This window comes from Salvelinus sp. IW2-2015, linkage group LG2 (genome assembly GCF_002910315.2).
Source record: "Salvelinus sp. IW2-2015 linkage group LG2, ASM291031v2, whole genome shotgun sequence".
NCBI classification, from domain to species: Eukaryota; Metazoa; Chordata; class Actinopteri; order Salmoniformes; family Salmonidae; genus Salvelinus; species Salvelinus sp. IW2-2015.
The window spans coordinates 39732824-39757555 of record NC_036839.1 but is presented as its reverse complement, the minus strand read 5'-3'; the positions used below and the strand labels follow the sequence as shown (position 1 = coordinate 39757555).

The 24732-nt window shown below is 44.6% G+C and overlaps 1 protein-coding gene across 1 annotated transcript in view; it reads right to left on the bottom strand.

Annotated features, from left to right (window-relative positions):
- nck2a (NCK adaptor protein 2a) overlaps window positions 1–24732 on the bottom strand; it is a 68669-nt gene that overhangs the window by 3949 nt on the left and 39988 nt on the right. Inside the window, exon 2 of the mRNA XM_024010545.1 lies at window positions 17293–17537. Coding sequence (XP_023866313.1) covers window positions 17293–17521 — 229 coding nt within the window. The 5' untranslated portion in view covers window positions 17522–17537. The remainder of the gene's footprint in view (window positions 1–17292; window positions 17538–24732) is intronic.

Sequence of the window (24732 nt, the reverse complement as noted above, 5' to 3'; positions counted from 1 at the left end):
GCCTGAAGCCTCAATTTAGTGCCCCCCCCCCCAACCCCTGCCTTGTCTCCCAGTGTGGTTCCCCTCCAACCCCTGCCTTGTCTCCCAGTGTGGTCCCCCCCCAACCCTCCTTGTCTCCCCAGTGTGGTCCCCCCCCCCAACCCCTGCCTTGTCTCCCAGTGTGTCCTCCCCCCCAACCCCTGCCTTGTCTCCCAGTGTGTTCCCCCCCCCCAACCCCTGCCTTGTCTCCCAGTGTGTTCCCCCCCTCAAACCCTGCCTTGTCTCCCAGTGTGTCCCCCCCCCCCCCCCCCCCAACTCCTGCCTTTTCTCCCAGTGTGACCCCACCCCCCAACCCCTGCCTTGTCTCCCAGTGTGACCCCCCCCCCCAACCCCTTGCCTTGTCTCCCAGTGCCCCCACCAAACCCCTGCCGGTCTCATCTCTCTTCTTCTGCACTCTGGGCCCAGCTGGGGAGTAAACACGTAAGATAGAGGACAAAACAAACACATACAGGTAACTGCCAGAATAAAGGAAACACCAACAATCTTAATAGGGCACCACGAGCCAGAACAGCTTCAAACTAATGTTCACAATCACATGCATGTACATACAAGATTGCACACACATGCACAGACACTACATACACAGTAATTCTCTCAAACCCACATACAGTAAACACACCGAAGTGACACACACACACACACACACTCCATCACAACTGCTAGTGTGTTTGTCACAACTCCCATCTCCTCATTAAACCAGGCATTCAGCACCACCGACATGCTCTAGCTCAGCTAACCGAGTCCCCTCAAAAAGCTGAAAATAGTACATTCGAGCTGGGGAGGAAAGTGGAGCAGACAGCCTGGTGCGTGGCTCTGCTGTGGTACTGACAGGCAGGCAGTGGATCAAAGGTGCCTCTACACCTACCCGTCTCCTCTCCCTGCCTCCATCTCCTGCACAACGAAGACAGCAAGCTCTCTCCTGTCTCCTCCATGTTGATTATTTACCTGTTGTAACCCATGTTGAGCGCTAGCTAGGGCCAACTAAGAGTTGTTCTGATGCTTTCAGTTGTCACACCTAGGGAGATGGGTGACTGACATACAGATGACTAATAGCTCCGGTGGTTGGATGCTGTGCAGACAGACCCCATCAGGGCAGCTCTTACTGTACAAACCAATTACATCTTAAATAAAAGTCACCAAACATACTTTAGTTGTTCTGTTAGTTATGCAGTAATAAGTACAATTACATTCCACTGCAAACACATTCCCAATGTTGTAATTTGTTTAGTCACAACACAGGGAAAAGTGACAACTGTGTGTCAGTGTTTGAGTTGCAGTGTAGAGCCAGGTCACAGCTCTGTAGATGACAGCTAACTCAGAAAGTTATTGGGTTCACACAGAGTGGCACTAAACTTTCCTCCTGCTTTGTTGTGGGAGAGAGAAATGGGTGAGGAGAGGTGGAGGGAGGAGGCTCCCTTGGCAGCTGTTACTAACACACAGAAGACCAGACATCACAGGACAGAACTCACAGAAAAGAGGGGGAGAGTGAGAAAGAGAGCGAGAGAGAAAAAGCGAAACAGAAAAAGAGGGCAAAAAAGAGGGCGTGATCGAGGAAAAAAAGAGAGAGAGAAAGACAGAAGGGGATGAAAAATGCAAACAAGACAGGAATATTGAACAGACCATAATGTTTAAAAGAAGAGTCAAGGTCCATGTACAACAAGCCACTGAGGAGTGGCTTCCGTCTGGCCACTCTACCATAAAGGACTGATTGGTGAAGTGCTGCAGAGATGGTTGTCCTTCTGAAGGTTCTCCAATGTCCAGAGGAAATCTGTGACCAAGGCCCTTCTAGCCTGATTGGTCAATTTGGCTGGGTGGCCAGCTGTAATTATTTTTTATATAACTAGGCAAGTCAGTTAAGAACAAATTCTTATTTACAATGACKGCCTACCCTGGACGACGCTGGGCCAATTGTGCGCCGCCCTATGGGACTTCCAGTCACGGCCGGATGTGATGCAGCCTGGATTCAAACCAGGTACTGCAGTGACGCCCCTTGCACTGGGATGCAGTGTCTTAGACCACTGCACCACTTGAGCCCAAGAGAGTCTTGGTGGTTCCAAACTTCTTCAATTTAACTTGTTTGGGATAGGGGGCAGCATTTTCACGTTTGGATGAAAAGCGTGCCCAGAGTAAACTGCCTGCTACTCAGTCCCAGTTGCTAATATATGCATATTATTAGTAGATTTGGATAGAAAACATTCTGAMGTTTCTAAAACTGTTTGAATGATGTCTGTGAGTATAACAGAACTCATATGGCTGAAACCTGAGAAATCCAACCAGGAAGTGGGAAATCTGAGGTTTGTGGTTTTTCAAATCTTGGTCTATCGAATACACAGTGTCTATGGGGTCATATTGCACTTCCTAAAGCTTACACTAGATGTCAACAGTCTTTGAACCTTGTTTGATGCTTCTACTGTGAAGTGGGGGCGAATGAGAGGGGATTGAGTAAGGTCTCTCCCAGAGAGCCACGAGCTGACCATGCGCGTTCATGTGAGAGTTAGCTTGAGTTCCATTGCATTTCTGAAGACAAAGGAATTCTCCGATTGGAACATTATTGAAGATTTATGTTAAAAACATCCTAAAGATTGATTCTATACTTCGTTTGACATGTTTCTACGGACTGTAACGGAACTTTGACTTTTCGTCTGCTCCTAGTGATCGCGCGTCATGAATTTGGAATACTGGGCTAAAAGCGCTAACAAAAAGGTGGTGTTTTGGTCATAAATTATTAACTTTATCGAACAAATCAAACATTTATTGTGGAACTGGAATTCCTGGGAGTGCATTCTGATGAAGATCAAAGGTAAGTGAATATTTATAATGCTATTCTGACTTCTGTTGACTCCAAAATGGCGGATATCTTTATGGCTTATTTGGGCTCTGAGCACTGTACTCAGATTATAGCATGATGTGCTTTTTCCGTAAAGTTTTTTTGAAATCTGACACATCGGTTGCATTAAGGAGAAGTATATCTTTAATTCTGTGAATACCACTTGTATCTTTTATCAATGTTTATTATGAGTATTTTCTGTAATTGATGTGGCTCTGTGCAAATTCACGAGATGTTTTGGAGGCAAAGCCAAATGTAAACTGAGGTTTTTGGATATAAATATGACTTGATCGAAAAAACATACATGTATTGTGTAACATGTTGTCCCGGGAGTGTATCTGATGAAGAATATCAAAGGTTAGTGATTCATTTTATCACTATTTCTGCTTTTTGTGACTCCTCTCTTTGGATGGAAAATCGCTGTATGCTTTTCTGTGACTAGTTTGCTGACTTAACATAATGATACAGTGGGGAGAACAAGTATTTGATAACCTGCAAAATCGGCAGTGTTTCCTACTTACAAAGCATGTAGAGGTCTGTAATTTTTATCATAGGTACACTTCAACTGTGAGAGACGGAATCTAAAACAAAAATCCAAAAAATCACATTGTATGATTTTTAAGTATTCATTTGCATTTTATTGCATGACATAAGTATTTGATCACCCTACCAACCAGTAAGAATTCCGGCTCTCACAGACCTGTTAGTTTTCTTTTAAGAAGCCCTCCTGTTCTCCACTCATTACCTGTATTAACTGCACCTGTTTGAACTCGTTACCTGTATAAAAGACCCCTGTCCACACACTCAATCAAACAGACTCCAACCTCTCCACAATGGCCAAGACCAAGAGAGCTGTGTAAGGACATCAGGGATAAAATTGTAGACCTGCACAAGGCTGGGATGGGCTACAGGACAATAGGCAAGCAGCTTGGTGAGAAGGCAACAACTGTTGGCGCAATTATTAGAAAATAGAAGAAATAGAAGAAGTTCAAGATGATGGTCAATCACCCTCGGTCTGGGGCTCCATGCAAGATCTCACCTCGTGGGGCATCAATGATCATGAGGAAGGTGAGGGATCAGCCCAGAACTACACGGCAGGACCTGGTCAATGACCTGAAGAGAGCTGGGACCACAGTCTCAAAGAAAACCATTAGTAACACACTACGCCGTCATGGATTAAAATCCTGCAGCGCACACAAGGTCCCCTGCTCAAGCAGGCGCATGTCCAGGCCCGTCTGAAGTTTGCCAATGACCATCTGGATGATCCAGAGGAGGAATGGGAGAAGGTCATGTGGTCTGATGATTCAAAATATAGCTTTTTGGTCTAAACTCCACTCGCCGTGTTGTTGGAGGAAGAAGAAGGATGAGTAACAACCCCAAGAACACCATCCCAACCGTGAAGCATGGAGGTGGAAACATCATTCTTCGGGGATGCTTTTCTGCAAAGGGGACAGGACGACTGCACCGTATTGAGGGGAGGATGGATGGGGCCATGTATTGCGAGATCTTAGCCAACAACCTCCTTCCCTCAGTAAGAGCATTGATGATGGGTCGTGGCTGGGTCTTCCAGCATGACAACGACCCGAAACACACAGCCAGGGCAACTAAGGAGTGGCTCCGTAAGAAGTATCTCAAGGTCTGGAGTGGCCTAGCCAGTCTCCAGACCTGAACCCAATAGAAAATCTTTGGAGGGAGCTGAAAGTCCGTATTGCCCAGCGACAGCCCCGAAACCTGAAGGATCTGGAGAAGGTCTGTATGGAGGAGTGGGCCAAAATCCCTGCTGCAGTGTGTGCAAACCTCGTCAAGAACTACAGGAAACGTATGATCTCTGTAATTGCAAACAAAGGATTCTGTACCAAATATTAAGTTCTGCTTTTTCTGATGTATCAAATACTTATGTCATGCAATAAAATGCTAATTAATTACTTAAAAATCATACAATGTGATTTTTGGGATTTTTGTTTTAGATTCCGTCTCTCACGTTGAAGTGTACCTATGATAAAATTACAGACCTCTACATGCTTTGTAAGTAGGAAAATCGGCAAAATCGGCAGTGTATCAAATACTTGTTCTCCCCACTGTATGTTCTGCTTTCGCCGAAAAGCCTTTCTGAAATCGGACACTGGTTGGATAACGAGAATTTTTACTTTAAAATGGTGTCTGATACTTGTATGTTTGAGAAATTTTAATTATGAGATTTTTATTGATTGAATTTGGCGCTCTGCAATTTCATTGGCTGTTAGCGGAACCCCCGGTCCTGGACAGGTTAAGAATGATGGAGGCCACTGTGTTCTTGGGGACTTTCAATGCTACAGAAATGTTTTGGTACCTTCCCCAGATCTGTACCCCGACACAATCCTGGACAATTCCATCGACCACATGGCTTGGTTTTTGCTCTGACATGCACTGTCAACTGTGGGACCTTATATAGATAGGTCCCACAGTTGACAGTGCATGTCCAATCAATTGAATTTACCCCAGGTGGACTTCAATCAAGTTGTAGAAAGATCGAGGATGATCAATTGGAACAGGATGCACCAGAGCTCAATTTCGAGTCTCATAGCAAAGGGTCTGAATACTTATGTAATTAAGGTATTTCTGTATTATATTTTTTCGCTTTGTCATTATGGRTATTGTGTGTAGATTGCTGAGGATTTGTTTTTTKTTKKTTTTTTTAAACCATTTTAGAAATAGTCTAACGTAATACAAATTTGAAAAAGTAAAGGGGTCTGAATACTTTCCAAGGGCACTGTATGCTAATCTGAAAAAATATCCTTGGTTGTGTTTATGAAGAGCTTGGGTAACACTAGAATACGCAAAAATCTCTCAAAGGAACACAACAGCATTTTCATTATTTATGTTACAGTACGCAATGTTATTTATGTTACTCTTCAATTTGAGAGTTATAAGTGGTTTGGAAACCTCWGAATCTGCTCTGTGATACTATATAGAACACGTATATACCAAAACGTCTTACCTGCRTGTGACTCTGGAGCAGTATTTGAAAAAGCCAATTATTGGCGCTCCAGGAAAATGTTCTCTTAAAAACCGCCTATAAACACWAATTATGTTTGTGATATCAAAATGCTAATGTTAACACGTGTGTTAAATACTTATTTGGGAACAGTCAAGAACGGAGGGGGGGGCATGACATTAACAATTGCAGAGATATTTCTCTTCTAGATTCATATGCATTCAAAGTGTAAATTAACTTTGAAAAATGTATATATTTTTTWAAGTTACACTTCTCAAAAGGCACTGAATGGGTGGAACAAGTCATTAGTGTGTGTTGCCCCACTTGTTGTGACACAACATGAAACATCTCCTCCTGGGCCTACTTCAAGCCATCCCGTGGAGAGACTGAGCTGTCGACTGCCTCAGGGTAGAGAGCAGAGATATGCCGAGGGCAGCAGACACAAAGTCCCCCGAGACCCACACAGCCCAGCTCAGCTGAAACACACACACTCTCCATCTCCCTCATTTCCACTTCAAGGCTCTGGTCTGCTGGTTGGCAGCAGAACAGTCTCTATTCCCTCCTCCCACACTCCATCTTTCTCTCTCTCTCTCCCCCCATCCTTATTCATTCAGCACTGGAGCCTGACCCATGACAACCCTACCTCAGCATGTCTTAATAACAACCCAGACCGACGCAGAGGTTGGCATATCAACAGGGTGGGTAGGATTAGGGCTGTGGCGGTCACAAAATTTAGTCAGCCGGTGATTGTCAAGCAAATAACGGTCAGTCTCACGATAATTGATCGTTAATCAACAAACACATTTAGCATCTCCTGGCTTCCACTAATCACCTACAAGCCACTGATGCAGACCTTTGGAACATCTACATTTAAAAATGTCTAATAAATCCATTAAATATAGCCTACAACTTCGCAATAAATCCATTATTTATTAGGGACAGGTCTAAAGAAGCATGACATGAAGAAAATKTAGTCTATTTCAGAAGAACAGAATACTCTGAGTTGTCCTTATGTTAGGTCCTGATCCCAAATGGCTGTGGGCTACACTCATTTAGCAGACAAGATTTGCTTAGAATTCCGTGGCATTATTTTATAGTATGATGAATACAATTGAACAATGCTGAATAAAGGACATTTTCTCCAAACGATTTGAGGGAGTGCGACCATGCGGCTATTCTTTGTTGAGAGGTTAACAAAGAAATAGGTACTCCTATATGCTTAATTTAGAGTTATTAATGTMACTTTAGTTGTTCTGCAAATGTTGGGCTATGTTTTGTTTTTAATACATTGTATTAAGGCGGCATGACGSGACTAACGATTTGAAAAAAAGTTGCTTGAAAGGCAGGAGCTCTGCTTTGTTTTTKGCGGAGGATGTACAAACTTCATTAGTCTCTCATTCACAATTTGACAAGCACTTGATAATGCCTCGGATTTCACGGCGGCATCCCCTTTGTATGGCCGTAATGCACCCTAAGCACGAATGTTCCATTAGCGAAAAACACCATTATCAAGTGACCGCAAATGCGATTGTGCATGTAATGCATTTATTATAAAAAGGTGCATTTTTATGGTGAAAATKATCTTCCCCAAACTTGAAACTCACGTGCTGCTTATGTATGCCAGTTAGGCTATATTGTCACCCATCAGACAATTCTTGATTTAAGCTTGTCTTTACATATACTAAATAATGTGTGCAATTTGTTTTGATTTAGAACGGATCATTATCATGCACCCGTCTCCAAACAGGGKCAGAGATAAAAATACAGGTCATCTATGCACTTAAATAGCGAATGGAGGAGCTTTTCCTGTGGTTCATTTTAATGCCAGCCTGGTAGGCTATATTCCTGTTGTAAAGAGAAGCAATGTGCTTAATATTAAGAAAGTTGAGAAATAAATATAGTAGGCCTAGTCTATAGACAGCTGATGGGATCCTCTTTTCAACAGAGGCCATCACTCTGTTTTCTCACGCAATTGCATAGCCTATAGAAATGTTGCGCAACATGAGCTCATGAAGTGTTTGATTAGATTTTTGATTACATTTGCATTGATGTCAGTGATTAGAGGGACAATAGAGTGCTGAGATCAGGCAGTTAAGGAAGTTTGGTAGGCTACTAATGACCATCAGCAGCATCAGAGCTTGGAGAAGCCTAATTACCGTGACTAAACGATCACATGGAATTTGACTGCCTTATGACTCATGACTGTCGGTGTGGCGGTAATACAGTCATCGCAACAGCCCTAGGTAAGAGACTTAAACTGTAATACGTTACAGTTACTAATTACCTGTCAATTGAAAATCAGTAGGGCTGACTCCAATTAGTCGACTGGTCAATTGTTTAGGCGATAGGCTGTTGGTCGACCGAGATTTGCGTAACAAATATAGAGTACCAGTCAGAAGTTTGGACACACCTACTCATTCAAGGGTTTTTCTTTATTTTYACTATTTTCTACATTGTAGAATAATAGTGAAGACTTCGRAACTATGAAATAACACATATGGAATCCTGTTGTAACCAAAAAAAGTGTTAAAATCAAAATATATATTTAATATTTGAGATTCTTCTAAGTAGCCATCCTTTGCCTTTGACTGCTTTGCATACTCTTGGCATTCTCTCAACCAGCTTCATGAGGTAGGTAAATATATTTTTTTATGGCACAGGAGACATGTCTGATTGGCGCCCATCTCAGGACACTAATCCATTGCGGTGGCTAAAACGCACAACGCACGTCTCTCTCCAGAATGTGCTCTCTCCTGCCAATTTGTGAACAGTCAACTTCATTGTGTGAATTATTTGTATTTGATTGTTAGTGTCTGTCAATTCCCCATTACATATATCACCAGTAGTACATTTACCATTAATTCCTATAATTTGTAATCTATAATGTTTGTTAGATTACAGTCATTTCTGTTAATGCATTCAGTATATAATTATTCCAGTCTAAAGTTCCCGTTGTTGGAGTGGACACGCTGTTTGCAGAGCACACAACATATGCTTGAGAGAAACAAGTTTTGATTTATTTCATTCCTTTTAGGAGTTTTTCCAATTTAGGTATGGTCTTTTGTTTGGAGCGCTTCTGTCAATGTTGAGTAAGGACACGCACCGGATTATACGTAGAAGTAGGCCGATAGGCTACCTGTCCTGCATGCAAATGTAGGCATATAAAATGTGCCCATTTGGGGATCAGATAGTGTTTCTGATTGGCTTAACGCAGCACTACTAATGAGCAGTGGAGCATCTCAAAGTAATGTTTTCTTCACCTCAGACAGCAAGCAAACAAAGTCTGTTTTTACATCCATTGAGAAAGACAACAGTTCCTCAATGTATTTGAAACATCTTTCCAGCTCTCTCCCTTTCAGTAACCTCTCAGCGTGAAAGAGAAACATGTCATGCTCTGATCCAGTGTAAATATCATAAAACAGGCCTACCTGATGACCTCTTATCCCTTGCGCAAATAGCCTACAGCTGTGTCTGTCCCGAGCTCACTAGCTCAGGAAACTCTGAGGGCCCAGAATATTTTATACAATGTTTCAAATTCATTGCAGACAGGCCATGCGTAGCCAATATGATATTTATTTTTATCAGGGTATTTTCTACCTGTAGGCCGCAATGTTTTAATTTGTTGGCTTTATGTAGGCTATTTTTACATAGTTGGCAATGGCAATAGAAGTGAAGTTACTTTTTTAGGTTTGTATCCTTATCATTTAGATAGATTTTTGATGAACCACATGACAATGATTGAGATAGGAAGACAAATTAAATGAAACTCTTCCACAGAAATGTGCTTATGAAAACCATAAATGCCACGCAGATTGGTAGAAATGTTAAGATAAACCAGCATTCCAGGTGAGAAAGGTTGCTGACTCCTCATGCAGCCTATAACCGGCAACTTCAGGAGAGTGAAGGCAGAATCTGGCAAAAGCCAGTAGGAGCAGGTTTGTTTTTGCTGCTGTGAAGACACACTGGTATTTCACCCAATAGATATTGGAATTTAACAAATTTGTTTTCAAATTATTCTTTGTGGGTCTCTCGCTCTCTCCCTTTCACTGTTCAACTATTGTCTTTCCGAGTTAACTACTAACCACACTTTATGCACTGCAGTGCTTGCTAGCTGTAGCTTTTCTTTCAGTACTAGATTCATTCTCTGATCCTTTGATTGAGTGGACAACATGTCAGTTCATGTAGCAAGAGCTCTGATAGGTTGGAGGACGTCCTCCGGAAGTTGTCATAATTACTGTGTAAGTCTATGGAAGGGGGTGAGAACCATGAGCCTCTTAGGTTTTGTAYTGAAGTCAATGTACCCAGAGAAGGACGGAAGCTAGCTGTCTTCCGACCACACCATGGTGCTACCCTACAGAGTGCTGCTGAGGCTACTGTAGACCATTGCAAAAAAAACAACTTTTAATCAATAATTTGGTGACGTGAATATATTTAGTATAGTTATCTAAAAATGATAACTTTGTTTCACAATTTATATGAAATTCACTGAGGATGGCCCTCTTCCTCCTGAGGAGCCTCCACTGCCATGCAGTATCACCTGTAGGCTAAACCACTGCTGTCATCTTTACTGCCAAGCGTTTATTCAAGTTGTATGTATGATCTTTAGATGCCGACAGCAGTCACACCATTGGAAGACATAGCTTGAACTGTAGCCTAAAAATAAATAAATATATACATACATATTCATTCCTGTGATCTATTATTGATCAAACGCATTGCTGTGTCATCATGTAGTGGTCTCTGACTTGTGGTCAGACTCGCTCAGGCAGAACTTAGAAAATTGCGCCTTTTTCAATGCTGATTGACTTGAATGTCATTGAGAAAAGAGAAAGGTGTCAAAGTTTATTGTAAACATCCTTTATGAATATTAAAGTAATCCTAGAAGTAATGTTTTTCCCGAATTAATTGTAATCTGATAATATTTTTGCTGGTTTTTGTAACCGATTACTCCCCAACCCTGCCAATGCACAGGGCAACCGGAAGGAGTCATGAGGAGTTAGTTAGTACAATGACACACAGGGGAGTCAGTAGTTTTTATACTAAATACACAAGTGTGTTTAGAGGTAGTAGATGTGTTCCCTTTTATAATTATTGTAGTTTCCATATTGTTAAGAGGTTTAAATTGAAAAAGTTCTTTAATATATATATATATATATATATACACACACTGCTCAAAAAAATAAAGGGAACACTTAAACAACACAATGTAACTCCAAGTCAATCACACTTCTGTGAAATCAAACTGTCCACTTAGGAAGCAACACTGATTGACAATACATTTCACATGCTGTTGTGCAAATGGAATAGACAAAAGGTGGAAATTATAGGCAATTAGCAAGACACCCCCAATAAAGGAGTGGTTCTGCAGGTGGTGCCACAAGACCACTTCTCAATCCTATGCTTCCTGGCTGATGTTTTGGTCACTTTTGAATGCTGGCGGTGCTTTCACTCTAGTGGTAGCATGAAACGGAGTCACAACCCACACAAGTGGCTAGGTAGTGCAGCTCATCCAGGATGGCACATCAAGTCGAGCTGTGGCAAGAAGGTTTGCTGTGTCTGTCAGCATAGTGTCCAGAGCATGGAGGCGCTACCAGGAGACAGGCCAGTACATCAGGAGACGTGGAGGAGGCCGTAGGAGGGCAACAACCCAGCAGCGGACCGTACCTCCGCCTTTGTGCAAGGAGGAGCACTGCCAGAGCCCTGCAAAATGACCTCCAGCAGGCCACAAATGTGCATGTGTCTGCTCAAACGGTCAGAAACAGACTCCATGAGGGTGGTATGAGGGCCCAACGTCCACAGGTGGGGGTTGTGCTTACAGCCCAACACCGTGCAGGACGTTTGGCATTTGCCAGAGAACACCAAGATTGGCAAATTCGCCACTGGCGCCCTGTGCTCTTCACAGATGAAAGCAGGTTCACACTGAGCACATGAGCACATGTGACAGACGTGACAGAGTCTGGAGACGCCGTGGAGAACGTTCTGCTGCCTGCAACATCCTCCAGCATGACCGGTTTGGCGGTGGGTCAGTCATGGTGTGGGGTGGCATTTCTTGTGGGGCCGCACAGCCTCCATGTGCTCGCCAGAGGTAGCCTGACTGCCATTAGGTACCGAGATGAGATCCTCAGACCCTTGTGAGACCATATGCTACACATGCACATTTGTGGCCTGCTGGAGGTCATTTTGCAAGGCTCTGGCAGTGCTCCTCCTTGCACAAAGGACGGAGGTAGCGGTCCTGCTGCTGGGTTGTTGCCTCCTACGGCCTCCTCCACGTCTCCTGATGTACTGGTCTGTCTCCTGGTAGCGCCTCCATGCTCTGGACACTATGCTGACAGACACAGCAAACCTTCTTGCCACAGCTCGCATTGATGTGCCATCCTGGATGAGCTGCACTACCTGAGCCACTTGTGTGGGTTGTAGACTCCGTTTCATGCTACCACTAGAGTGAAAGCACCGCCAGCATTCAAAAGTGACCAAAACATCAGCCAGGAAGCATAGGAACTGAGAAGTGGTCACCACCTGCAGAACCACTCCTTTATTGGGGTGTCTTGCTAATTGCCTATAATTCCACCTTTTGTCTATTCCATTTGCACAACAGCATGTGAAATTTATTGTCAATCAGTGTTGTCTTCCTAAGTGGACAGTTTTGATTTCACAGAAGTGTGATTGACTTGGAGTTACATTGGTTGTTTAAGTGTTCCTTTATTTTTTTGAGCAGTGGATATAAATATACATATTACACATCACACAAACACACACACACACCACACACACACACACACAACACACACCACACACCACATGAAGTCGAAGTTACATCCACTTAGGTTGGAGTCATTAACTATTTTTCAACCACTCACACAATTCTCTTGTAACAAACTATAGTTTTGGCAAGTCGTTAGGACATCTACTTTGTGCATGACACAAGCAATTTTTCCAACAATTGTTTACAGACAGATTATTTAACTTATAATTCACTATCACAATTCCGGTGGGTCAAAAGTTTACATACACAAATTGACTGTGCCTTTAAACAGCTTGGAAAATTCCAGAAAATGAATGTCAATGACTTTAGAAGCTTCTGATAGGCTAATTGATATAATTTGAGTCAATTGAGGTGTACCTGTGGATGTATTTCAAGGTCTACCTTCAAACTCAGTGCCTCTTTGCTTGGCATCAGCAGATGCTGACCCCCGCTGTTGGCGGTGGGTCAGTCATGGTGTGGGTGGCATTTCTTTTTGGGGGGCCGCACAGCCCTCCATGTGCTCCCAGAGGTAGCCTGACTGCCATTAGGTACCGAGATGAGATCCTCAGAACCCCTTGTAGACCATATGCTGGTGCGGTTGGCCTGGGTTCCTCCTAATGCAAGACAATGCTAGACCTCATGGTGGCTGGAGTGGTCAGCAGTTTCCTGCAAGGAAAGGCATTGATGCTATGGACCGCCTGTTCCCCAGACCTGAATCCAATAGAGCACATCATGTCTCGCTCCATCCACCAACGCCACGTACCACAGACTGTCCAGGAGTTGGCGGATGCTTTAGTCCAGGTATGGAGGATCCTCAGGAGGACCATCCGCCACCTCATCAGGAGCATCCCAGGCGTTGTAGGGAGGTCATACAGGCAGTGGAGCCACACACACTACTGAGCCTCATTTGACTTGTTTTAAGACATTACATCAAAGTTGGATCAGCCTGTAGTGTGGTTTCCACTTTATTTTGAGTGTGACTCCAAATCCAGACCTCCATGGGTTGATAAATTTGTATTTCCATTGATAATTTGTGTGTGATTTTGTGTGTCTGCACATTCAACTATGTAAAGAAAAATGTATTTAATAAGAATATTTAATTCATTCAGATCTAGGATGTGTTTTTTAAGTGTTTCCCTTTATTTTTTTGAGCAGTATATATATATATATATATATATATATATATATATATATATATATATATATATATATATATATTTCCCTTCCCCATTGTAAGGTTGTGGCCTGTCAAATATTTCAAACATTGCTACAGTAAAAGCATAGTGCTATTAACACACAGTGCTACTGTATGCGCTCAGTACAAACATCCAGCGAGTTATGTTTTCACAAACATTATGGGCAGACATGCACGACGACAGTGTGTACTGTACACCCTAAATCTGTCAGAGAGTGAAGCCAATTGGAGAAAAATGGGTAAAAAGTAAAAAAAGAAAAGACAAGAAAAAAAGAGTGAGGGAGCCATTTTGGCTCAGTGTGGAGACATTTGCCCTTTATTGGCCTGCAGTAGCTGTCAATGGATGAGTGAGCATTGCCATTTTTGGGTCAGTGGGGAGATGGTTGCCCCCTGCACAGCCATTTTGTGTCAATGCTACTGGGCTTCTCCCTTCAGGAAGAGCAACCCAGGACACAGCGAAACATGCAGTCCTGACTGGAAAAAGAGGAACCATAACTTAGAGTGCTGACTTTACTAGGCGGGCCAGGATGCATGTGCACACACACAAAATAAGACACATTAGAAGTTACTGCCGAACCCTCACCGTCCAAACATTGATTTATGATGAAATACAAAATATTGAAATGCTAGGGGTTGAAGTAGAACCTGGCCATAATGTAAAATTCAATAACAGACGCGGATAGTTAGTCGTTTCTTGGTTTCACCACAGGCTGCAACACCATCAGGCTAGCGCGTCAAGCCCTGATGGTTGGTGGGTGGGGAAGTGCATTGCTTTGTTAGAGACCTCACTCTGAAGCTGGTTTACTGGCCTGCAGACAGGACTTCAATGACTCAGCCACATCTCTTTAATGGGCATATAGAGACATCCCTTTAATTATGGATACACTCACATTGGTGTCAGAATAACAGTGTGTAGGGGATAGCAGAGAAGGTGAGAATGATTGTTGATGAGTGTTGGTTCAGTGCCTCTAGAATTCGTTTTCTTACTGCTAGAAATATTTTGAGATTCATGGCAAGAGAAAGAAGCAAGATCTGTGCACATCGTGAGCACTCCCCACGCACACACAGTCCTGACTCAGTGCTGGCGAGTACAAGTGACAGGCTGTGCAGTGTTGGCCCACAGTCTGATGGAGACGTCCCTCGGGGCAGAGGGGAATATGTGTGTCTGAAACAGACTACCCATCCCCTCGCATAGCCTCCTCCGCCCTCCCTCTCGCCACTATTTCTCCCTCTCTCTCCCCTTCTCTGTATGTCTGTGTGCGTCTCTCTCCATCTAAACTTCTCTCTCGCTCTCCCACCAGCAGAAAAGACGTACACTATATATGCACAAAAGTATGTAAACACCCCTTTCAAAATGAGTGGATTCGTCTATTTCAGTCACACCCATTGGTGACCGGTATGAAATCGAGCACACAGCCATGCAATCTCCATAGACAAACATTGACAGTAGAATGGCCTTACTGAAGAGCTCAGTGACTTTCAATGTGGCACCGTCATAGGATGCCAACTTTCAAACAAGTCAGTTCGTCAAATTTCTGCCCTGCTAGAGCTGCCCCGGTCAACTGTAAGTGCTGTTATTGTGACGTGGAAACGTCTAGGAGCAACAACGGGTCAGCCACTAAGTGGTAGGCCACACAAGCTCATAGAACGAGTGTTGAAGCGCGTAGCACGTAAAAATCGTCTGTCCTTGGATGCAACACTCACTACTGAGTTCCAAACTGCCTCTGGAWGCAACGTCAGCACAAGAATTGTTCATCTGGAGCTTCATGAAATGGGTTTCCAAGGCCGAGCAGCTGCACACAAGCCTAAGATCACCATGYGCAATGCCAAGCGTCAGCTGGAGTGGTGTAACGATCACYGCCATTGGACTCTGGAGCAGTGGAAACRCRTTCTCTGGAGTGATGATTTGGTTGATGTCTGGAGAACACCTCCTGCCCCAATGCATAGTGCCAACTGTAAAGGTCTAGGCCCCTTAGTTAACGCTACAGTGCCATTCTGGACGATTCTGTGCTTCCAACTTTGTGGCAAAAGTTTGGAGAAGGCCCTTTCCGGTTTCAGCATGACAATTCCCCAGCACACAAAGCAAGCTCCATACAGAAATGGTTTGTTGAGATCTGTGTGGAAGAACTTGACCGGCCTGCACAGAGCCCTGACCTCAACTCCATCAAACACCTTTGGGAAGAATTGGAACGCCGACTGCGATCCAGGGTTAATCGCACAACATCGGTGCCCGACCTCACTAATGCTCGTGGCTGAATGGCAGCAAGTCCCGCAGCAATGTTCCAACATCTAGTGAAAGCCTTCCGAGAAGCGTGGAGGCTGTTACAGCAACAAAAGGGGGGGGGGGACCAACTCCATACTAATGCCCCTGTGTGCTCAACTCCTAATGTCTCTCTCTCTGGTGCACGCAAGAGTTCACAGTTCAGCAAAATGTATATGAGTATATGAGAAAGTATAAAAAAAGGGAGAAAGGGAGTAAGGAGATGGCGAGAGACAGAACATGCCAGCGTCTCTTCAGTCTCCACCAGCCCAGAGACAGGCTCACGTTTGATCATCCATGGATGTTTAGTAAACATCTTAGATAAGATTTAATCTTCCATAATCCTGTAGTGTGTGGAGCAGTTTTCATGACGTTACACGCATTATCCTGAACCCTTAACTCTAAACTAGGAATCTTTCTAACCGGAAACCTGTGAAGAGGAATGCTGACAAACCTGGGACAGGTGCTCGACCTTTACACTCACAGGTCACACGTGACTGAGTGCTTGTATAATTAATGTGAGGATAAACAGACTTCAAGCTGTGGCGACTCAGGGATGGCCAGCTGAACACTGAGGACATACAGACACCAAGCTGTGGCGACTCAGAGAGATGGCCAGCTGAACACTGTGAGGACATACAGACACCAAGCTGTGGCGACTCAGAGATGGCCAGCTGAACACTGTCCCTGAGATGCTGGTGGATAGCTGCTCTGTAAAGTAAGACAGAGGCTCACATCCAGCCCCAGTACCAGAGTGGGACACACATACAATTCAGGAGAAGGGTTAATAATGAGCTCATCCATTTCTAGCGGATGTGTAGAGGGGATTGACAAAATAGAGGAGGAGGAAGTCGAGGGAATGCTCCTCTTTTTTACTGCTGATAAACACCACGCTGCCACCGCACCACACCGATAACCTGCCGCCGCCACCACACCGATAACCCTGCCGCCGCCACCACACCGATAACCTGCCGCCGCCACCACACCGGATAACCCTCCGCCGCACCACCACCGATAAACCCTGCCGCGCCCACCACACTCAAACTTGCCGCCGCCAACACACTGAAACTGCCGCCACCGATAACCCTTCAGCTACCACCACCAACACACAGAAACTACCACCAACAACACACTGACAAACTACCACCACCAACACACAGAAACTACCACCAACAACACACTGACAAACTACCACCACTGTCACCAACAGTTATCGGTTATCGGTGGCTGATAAACCCAGCCCCAACCCTCTTACCCAGTGTGTCTTTGAGGTTCTTGACCAGAGAGGCCTTCTTCACCAGGCTGTTCTTGCGCTCTACATAGTTGGAGGGGACATAGCCGGTCTGGTTTGAGGCGTTCCTCACCCTCCACCACGTCTTGCTGTCGTCCAGCAGAGTAAGCCGATCATTCTTCCGGATGTCAAGTTCCTGGTCCTGCTGGGCCGTGTAGTCCCACTTGGCTACAACTGTCACCTCCTCCGTCATCTTTCATGGAGTCCCCCTGGAAAGAGAGAGAAGAGAGTAAGTTACACATCAACCTCAAATTAGACCTAAGACGAAGAGACATTGTCTGCATGGTAGCCCCCCCCCAAAAAAAAATCTATGATTTAACAATTACGCAAATGAGCTAAATGTGTGAGGGGGGGGAAAAAAGCAGGAAAGCATCCTAATACATATAATCACACTAATGCAAMCCTGCCTCCATTTTACACACCGTAATTATGCCATCAGATAACACTACTACACCATCCAACTATAAAATAAGATAGACGGTGCAACAGTGATGAACTAAAAACCACATATATCAAACAGCAGTCATAAGAGAACTCCTTATTGAAACCAAGCCAGTGTGGTTAGGCTTTCATTAAACTGTGGTTGACCTCTAACAGGAAGCACCTGATAATCTGGATCCTGAACCACCCGTCAGCCAGATCTGAGATCAGATGGCGGAAACATGGCAGATGTGTGAAGCCAGTTAAACACCAATGGGCCCAGGAGTTTCACAAAAAGGAAAAAAATGTACTCCCTTCAGAGAGAAAGAGGGTAGAGATCTAACTCAGAGGCTGAGATTGGAGCTCACAGATACTGACTTAMGGGATAATGCTTTTTATWAACTGGGTGGTTTGAGCCCTGAATGCTGATTGGCTGACAGCTGRATATACCACAGGTATGACAAAACATTTATTTTTACTGCTCTAATTACATTGGTAACCAGTTTATAATAGCAATAAGGCACCTCAGRGGTTWGTGGKATATGGCCAATATACCAAGGGCTGTGTCCAGGCACTCCATGTTGCATTGTGCRTATGAACAGTCCTTAGCCATTGTATTTTGGCCATATAYCACACCCCCTCGGGCCTTATTGGTTAATTAAACAGCTGACTGTCACTGAATGAAACTCCTGAAGTCAAGCAGTGAAACATCGATGTTGTGGCACCTTCAGTTTGGCCGTGCAACCCTGACAGTCTTTCTGACAGACTAGATGGTTTTAACAAGAGAGTGCTGGCTATACACACACACAGCCCAGCACATTAGTGTGAGAGAGACAGGGAGTATTGCATGCTCCAGTTCACCATGCAGGACAGGAATCAGGTGAACAGTCACACACTACTTTACAGCTGAACGTACATGGAAGGGTGTGCATGTATCCGTACATTCAGACATGTATTGTATGCGCGCCTGACTGCCTGGCATGTTGGGGAGTGTTTCGTGTGTGTGTGACTGCCTGCCTGCTGTTGGGAGTGTTTCTGTGTGTGTGACTGCCTGCCTGCGTGTTGGGAGTGTTTCTGTGTGTGTGACTGCCTTGCCTGCTGTTGGGGAGTGTTTCTGTGGTGTGACTGCCTGCCTGCGTGTTGGGAGTGTTTCTGTGTGTGTGACTGCCTGCCTGCGTGTTGGGGAGTGTTTCTGTGTGTGTGACTGCCTGCCTGGGTTGGGGAGTGTTTGTGTGTGTGACTGCTGCTGCGTGTTGGGGAGTGTTTCTGTGTGTGTGACTGCCTGCCTGCGTTGTTGGGAGTGTTTCTGTGTGTTGTGACTGCCTGCTGCTGTTGGGGAGTGTTTTCGTGTGTGTGTGACTGCTGTGTGTGAGTGTCTGTGTGTGTGACTGCCTGCCTGCGTGTTGGGGAGTGTTTCTGTGTGTGTGACTGCCTGCCTGCGTGTTGGGAGTGTTTCTGTGTGTGTGACTGCCTGCCTGCGTGTTGGGGAGTGTTTCTGTGTTGTGTGACTGCTGCCTGCGTGTTGGGGAGTGTTTCTGGTGTGTGACTGCTGCCTGCGTGTTGGGGAGTGTTCTTGTGTGTGTTGTGACTGCCTGCCTGCGTTTTGGGAGTGTTTCTGTGTGTGTGACTCTGCCTGCGTGTTGGGGAGTGTTTCTGTGTGTGTGACTGCCTGCCTGCGTGTTGGGGAGTGTTTCTGTGTGTGTGACTGCCTGCCTGCGTGTTGGGGAGTGTTTCTGTGTGTGGACTGCCTGCTGCGTGTTGGGAGTGTTTCTGGTTTGTGACTGACTGACTGCGTGTTGGGAGTGTTTTGTGTGACTGAGTGCATGAGGTGAACACCATATTAAAAGTCTATATTTATGAACACACCACCATATTAAAAGTCTATATTATGAAAAACACAATAATATATTATGAACACACCACCATATTAAAAGTCTATATTTATGAACAGACCACCTTATTAAAAGCCTATATTATTGAACACACCACCATTATTAAAAGTCCTATTATTTATAACACAACCTATGTTTTGACACACACCATATTAAATGACTATATTTTATGACACACCACCATATTAAGATGGACGATATTATGAACACCCACCATATTAAATGGACTATATTTTGAACACAACACCCATATTTAAATGTCTATATTTATGAACCACACCATATTTAAATGTCTATATTCATGAAACACACCAACCATATTAAATGTCTATTTTATTAGAACACACCACCATATTAAATGACTATATTTATGAACACACCACCATATTAAATGTCTATATTTATGAACACACCATCATATTAAATGACTATATTTATGAACACAACACCATATTAAATGACTATATTTATGAACACACCATATTAAATGACTATATTTATGAGAGCCGGTCAGGTGTGCTCAGTCTATCAGTGTTGTTCCATCAAGCCTTCCTATAACAGCCTAATGAAATTCTCTGGTCCCACATGCCAGTGGAATGAAACATCCCAATTCAGCGTCTATGTTTAGAACGTTCTGCCGGAGCTCAACCACTGCTGCTGGGAAACAACCGGCAAATAAATAACGGAAGCGCCGCCTTGTAAACATGATACGGAGATGATCGCGAAGAGGAAGAGAAGTAATTCACACAATAACACTAATGTTCTACAATAGTCAACCTCGTCTCCTAATGTTATCATTWAAAAAAAAWGTGAAATAYAAAAAAAAASWGTCTACTTTTGATGCATTACATCTTGTAGACCTGGGCTCTCTCAACACCTCTGAATCTAAACCTGGAGGAGCAATAAACAAGTGCCTGACTCAATCAATCACAGTCTCCCTTCTGTTGAAGTCCTGACCTGCAGGTAAATAGTATAGTAACACTATTCTACTGTGAGGAGGTAGTCGTTGTTTAAAAATGCACGTTGCATAGTAATGGCCTGATTACATATTCATGGTGAAAGAGTGCGAGAGCGACAGAGAGCGAGACAGACAACTGCTAAACCCTTGCTGTGTGAAACTTAGCTAACGGCCGGTGGTTAAACATAAGGCTGGCTGGCTGGCTGGCTGGCTGGCAGTCAGTCAGTCAAAACACTGGAGTGTTCTAGAGACAGACATCTCGATAAATGGTAAAATACCCCGGCCCACAGGGGGAAAGACACTTGGGATCACACATTTCCTTTCGCATATCGTCTTCGACATTATTCTTTAATGAGAGGGCAATTCACTGATGAAGCTCTGCCACACAGGACCGTATAACTCACGAGAAGCGGAGCCACACGATTACACCACATAAAAAGATCCCATTAACGCTGGAAAGATTTAGATCTTCAGATATAGCCCACTGTATTTCATAAATGCTGTTTTTTTWAAAAGACAAGATATTAAACTATCCACCACAGGCTCATTTCTTAATGCACCGTCGAGTATATGGATGTTTTAGCACAGTGCCACTCATTTCTAGTACATCAGACGCTTTACTGTCCCATTAGTCTCTTCTCACAGTCACTGGAGAGAAAAGACAGACTACTGCCACACAAGCATCTGTGTAGCATCAGAACCATTGTAATATAATGAATGTGCCCCTGCTTGCATGCACTAAAGCTGCCTAACAGGATTCTCCAACAGGCCTGGACACGGTTAGACTTGAAAGGGAGGGGATAGAGCGGGTAGGAGGAGGTAGAGCGGATAGGAGGAGGTAGAGCGGATAGGAGGAGGTAGAGCGGATAGGAGGAGGTAGAGCGGATAGGAGGAGGAGAGGAGCCAAATCTTGCCTGAGAGCCTGTCCTTGCCTTGGGAACAATGCAGAAGATTGAGTGAGAGGGGTGAGGTGTTACCAACGTGGCTTACAGAACAGCTGTATACACAGTTACATACACATCTAACCTCGTCCACAGGCTATCATTGGGCAGTAGTGTCTACTATCGAAATTACACACACAACCAATCCCAAATCAACCCCACACACAACCAATCCCAAATCAACCCCACACACAAGGATGAGACCGGTAAGAAGAGTATGATAATAACCACCTGTCTCACCTCTGTCTCATCCACCCTCCCTCCCTTCTCTTGTAGTCTGTCTCACCTCTCTCATCCACCCTCCTTCCCTTCTCTTGTAGTCTGTCTCACCTCTCTCATCCACCCTCCCTCCCTTCTCTTGTAGTCTGTCTCACCTCTCTCATCCACCCTCCCTCCCCAGTTCATCAGCGTTCTGATAGATGACTCTCGTTCTCCCTCAGAGTGTGATGGCCCCGCTACCTCTGTATCCATGGTGATTATTCAGTCTCCCCCGACGACCGTGCTCATTAGGGAGAGTGATGAGGATGCCACTTATAATAAGATTAACCCTCCTCTCTGGGCGTTCACACACACGCCGACAGTCTCACTAAACACACACGCCAACAGTCTCACTAAACACACACGCCGACAGTCTCACTAAACACACGCCAAGTCAGCATACACGCATACAGTCTCACTAAACATGCGCCAACAGACAGCACACGCGCCAACAGGATAGAACTGAAGGTGCGGTCGGAGCTTTAACGCATCTAGCACAGAACTGAGGTAAGCTGATAGGTGTGGGCACAGTAGTATGTGTAGTAATGGGGGGGGATCTATACAGTTTGGTCAAAATGCTATATTGTCCAATCGAATATTATCTTTGTGCTAGTTGGCTGTACCTGCACCAGAATGCTAGTATTTTCCTTCATAGCTTGTTCTCCATTTTTTTTCTTTTAAATATTGAGTAAAAAAATGTTTCCTTGACTGATCAAAACTTGTCTCATTATTCTCTCGTCTCTGCAGCAGACTGGTGAGCAATATGTTTGGAACATCGAATTGCATTAAAATCACAGTATCAAATTGCATTACATATATAATTGTGAGAATCGTGATACATATCGTATGGCCCCAAAGTGATATCGTGTCGTGAGGTCCCTGGCAATTCCCAGCCTCAAGTGAGAGTGCTGGTATGTTTTAATGTGTAGCGTTTGTTTAGTGAGACTGTTTGGGTGACTGTTTGGGTGACTGTTTGGGGACTGTTTGGGTGAGAGTTTGGGTTTGTGTGGGGTGAGAATGTTGGGGTGTGTGTGCTGTCTGTGGCGCGTGTGCTGTCTGTTGAGGGTGTTGTAGTGAGCTGTTGCGTGTATGCTGACTTGGCGTGTATTTTGTGAGACTGTTTGGCGTGTATTTAGTGAAGACTGTTGGCGTGGTGTTTAGTGAGAACTGTTGGCGCCGTGTTATAGTGTCTGTTTTAGAATGGCCTTGCTGTGTTGTTCTAGGTGTGTGCTGTCTGGGCCTGTGCTGTTGAGGTGTTTAGTGAGACTGTTGGCTGTTAGGACTAGTTGGCGTTAGTTTAGAGAGACTTGGTTGGTAGTTTAGGAGAACTGTTGGCTGTGTTTACGTTGAAGGACATGTTGGCGTGTTTTTAGGAGACTGTTGGGCCGTGTGCTGTCTGTGACGCGGTGTTTAGTGAGACTGTTTGCGTGTTGTAGTGACGGTTGGTGTTTAGTGAGACTGTGTGGTGTTTAGTGAGACTGTTGCGTGTTTTTATGAGACTGTTGCGCGTTTGTGAGCTTGGCGTGTTTTAGTGAGATCGTTGGCGCGTGTGCTGTTCTGGCCGGTGTTTAGTGAGACTGTTGAGAGTGTGTTAGTGAGACTGTTGTGTTAGTGAGACTGTTGGCGCGTGTGCTGTCTGTTGGCGCATGTTCTTAGTGAGACTGCGTACTGACTTGGTATGTGACTTTGGCGTGTGTTTAGTGAGACTGTCGGAGTGTTGTGTGAAGCCCAGAGAGGAGGTTAATCTATATAAGTGGCATCCTCATCACTCTCCCTAATGAGCACGGTTCGCGTCGGGAGACTGAATAATCACCATGGATACAGAGTAGCGGGCCATCACACTCTGAGGGAGAACGAGAGTCATCTATCAGAACGCTGATGAACTGGGGAGGGAGGGATGAGATGAGAAGGATGAGAGGTAACAGACTACAAGAGAAGAAGGAGGTGGATGAGAGAGTGAGACAGACTACAAGAGAAGGAGGGAGGGTGGATGAGACAGAGGTGGACAGTGGTGTTATTATCACTCTCTTTACCGGTCTCACCTCCTTGTGTTTGGGTTGATTTGGATTGTTTGTGTGTGGGGTTGATTGGGATTGGTTGTGTGTGTAATTCGATAGTGACAACTTACTGCCCAATGAATAGCCCTGTGGACGAGGGTTAGATGTTGTATGAGACTGTGTATACAGCTGTTCTGTAAAGCCACGTTTGGTAACACCTCACCCCTCTCACTCAATCCTTACTGCATTGTTCCCAAAGGCAAGGCAGGCTCTCAGCAAGATTTGGCTCCTCTCCTCCTCCTATCGCGCTCTACCTCTCCTATCCGCTCTACTCCTCCTATCCGCTCTCCCTCCTCCTATCCGCTCTAACGCTCCTCCTACCCGCTCTATCCGCCTCCCTTTCAAGTCTAACCGGTGTCAGGCCTGTTGGAGAATCCTGTTAGGCAGCTTTAGTGCAATGCAAGCAGGGGCACATCATTATATTACAATGGTTCTGATGCTACACAGTGCTTGTGTGGCAGTAGTGCTGTCTTTTCTCTCCAAGTGACTGTGAGAAGAGACTAATGGGACGTAAAGCGTCTGAGTGTACTAGAAATGAGTGGCACTGTGCTACAACGTCCCATATACTCGACGTGTGCATTAAGAAATGAGCCTGTGGTGATAGTTTAAATTATCTTGTCTTTTTAAAAAAACAGCATTTATGAAATACAGTGGCTTATCTGAAGATCTAAATAATTTCCAGCGTTAAATGGGATCTTTTTATGTGGGTGTAGATCGTGTGGCTCCGTTCTCGTGAGTTATACGGTCCTGTTTTGTGGGCCCAGAGCTATCAATCAGTGGGAATTGCCCCTCTCATTAAGAATAATGTCGAAGACGATAATGCGAAAGGAAATGTGTGATCGCCAAGTGTCTTTCCCCCTGTGGGCCGCGGGGTATTT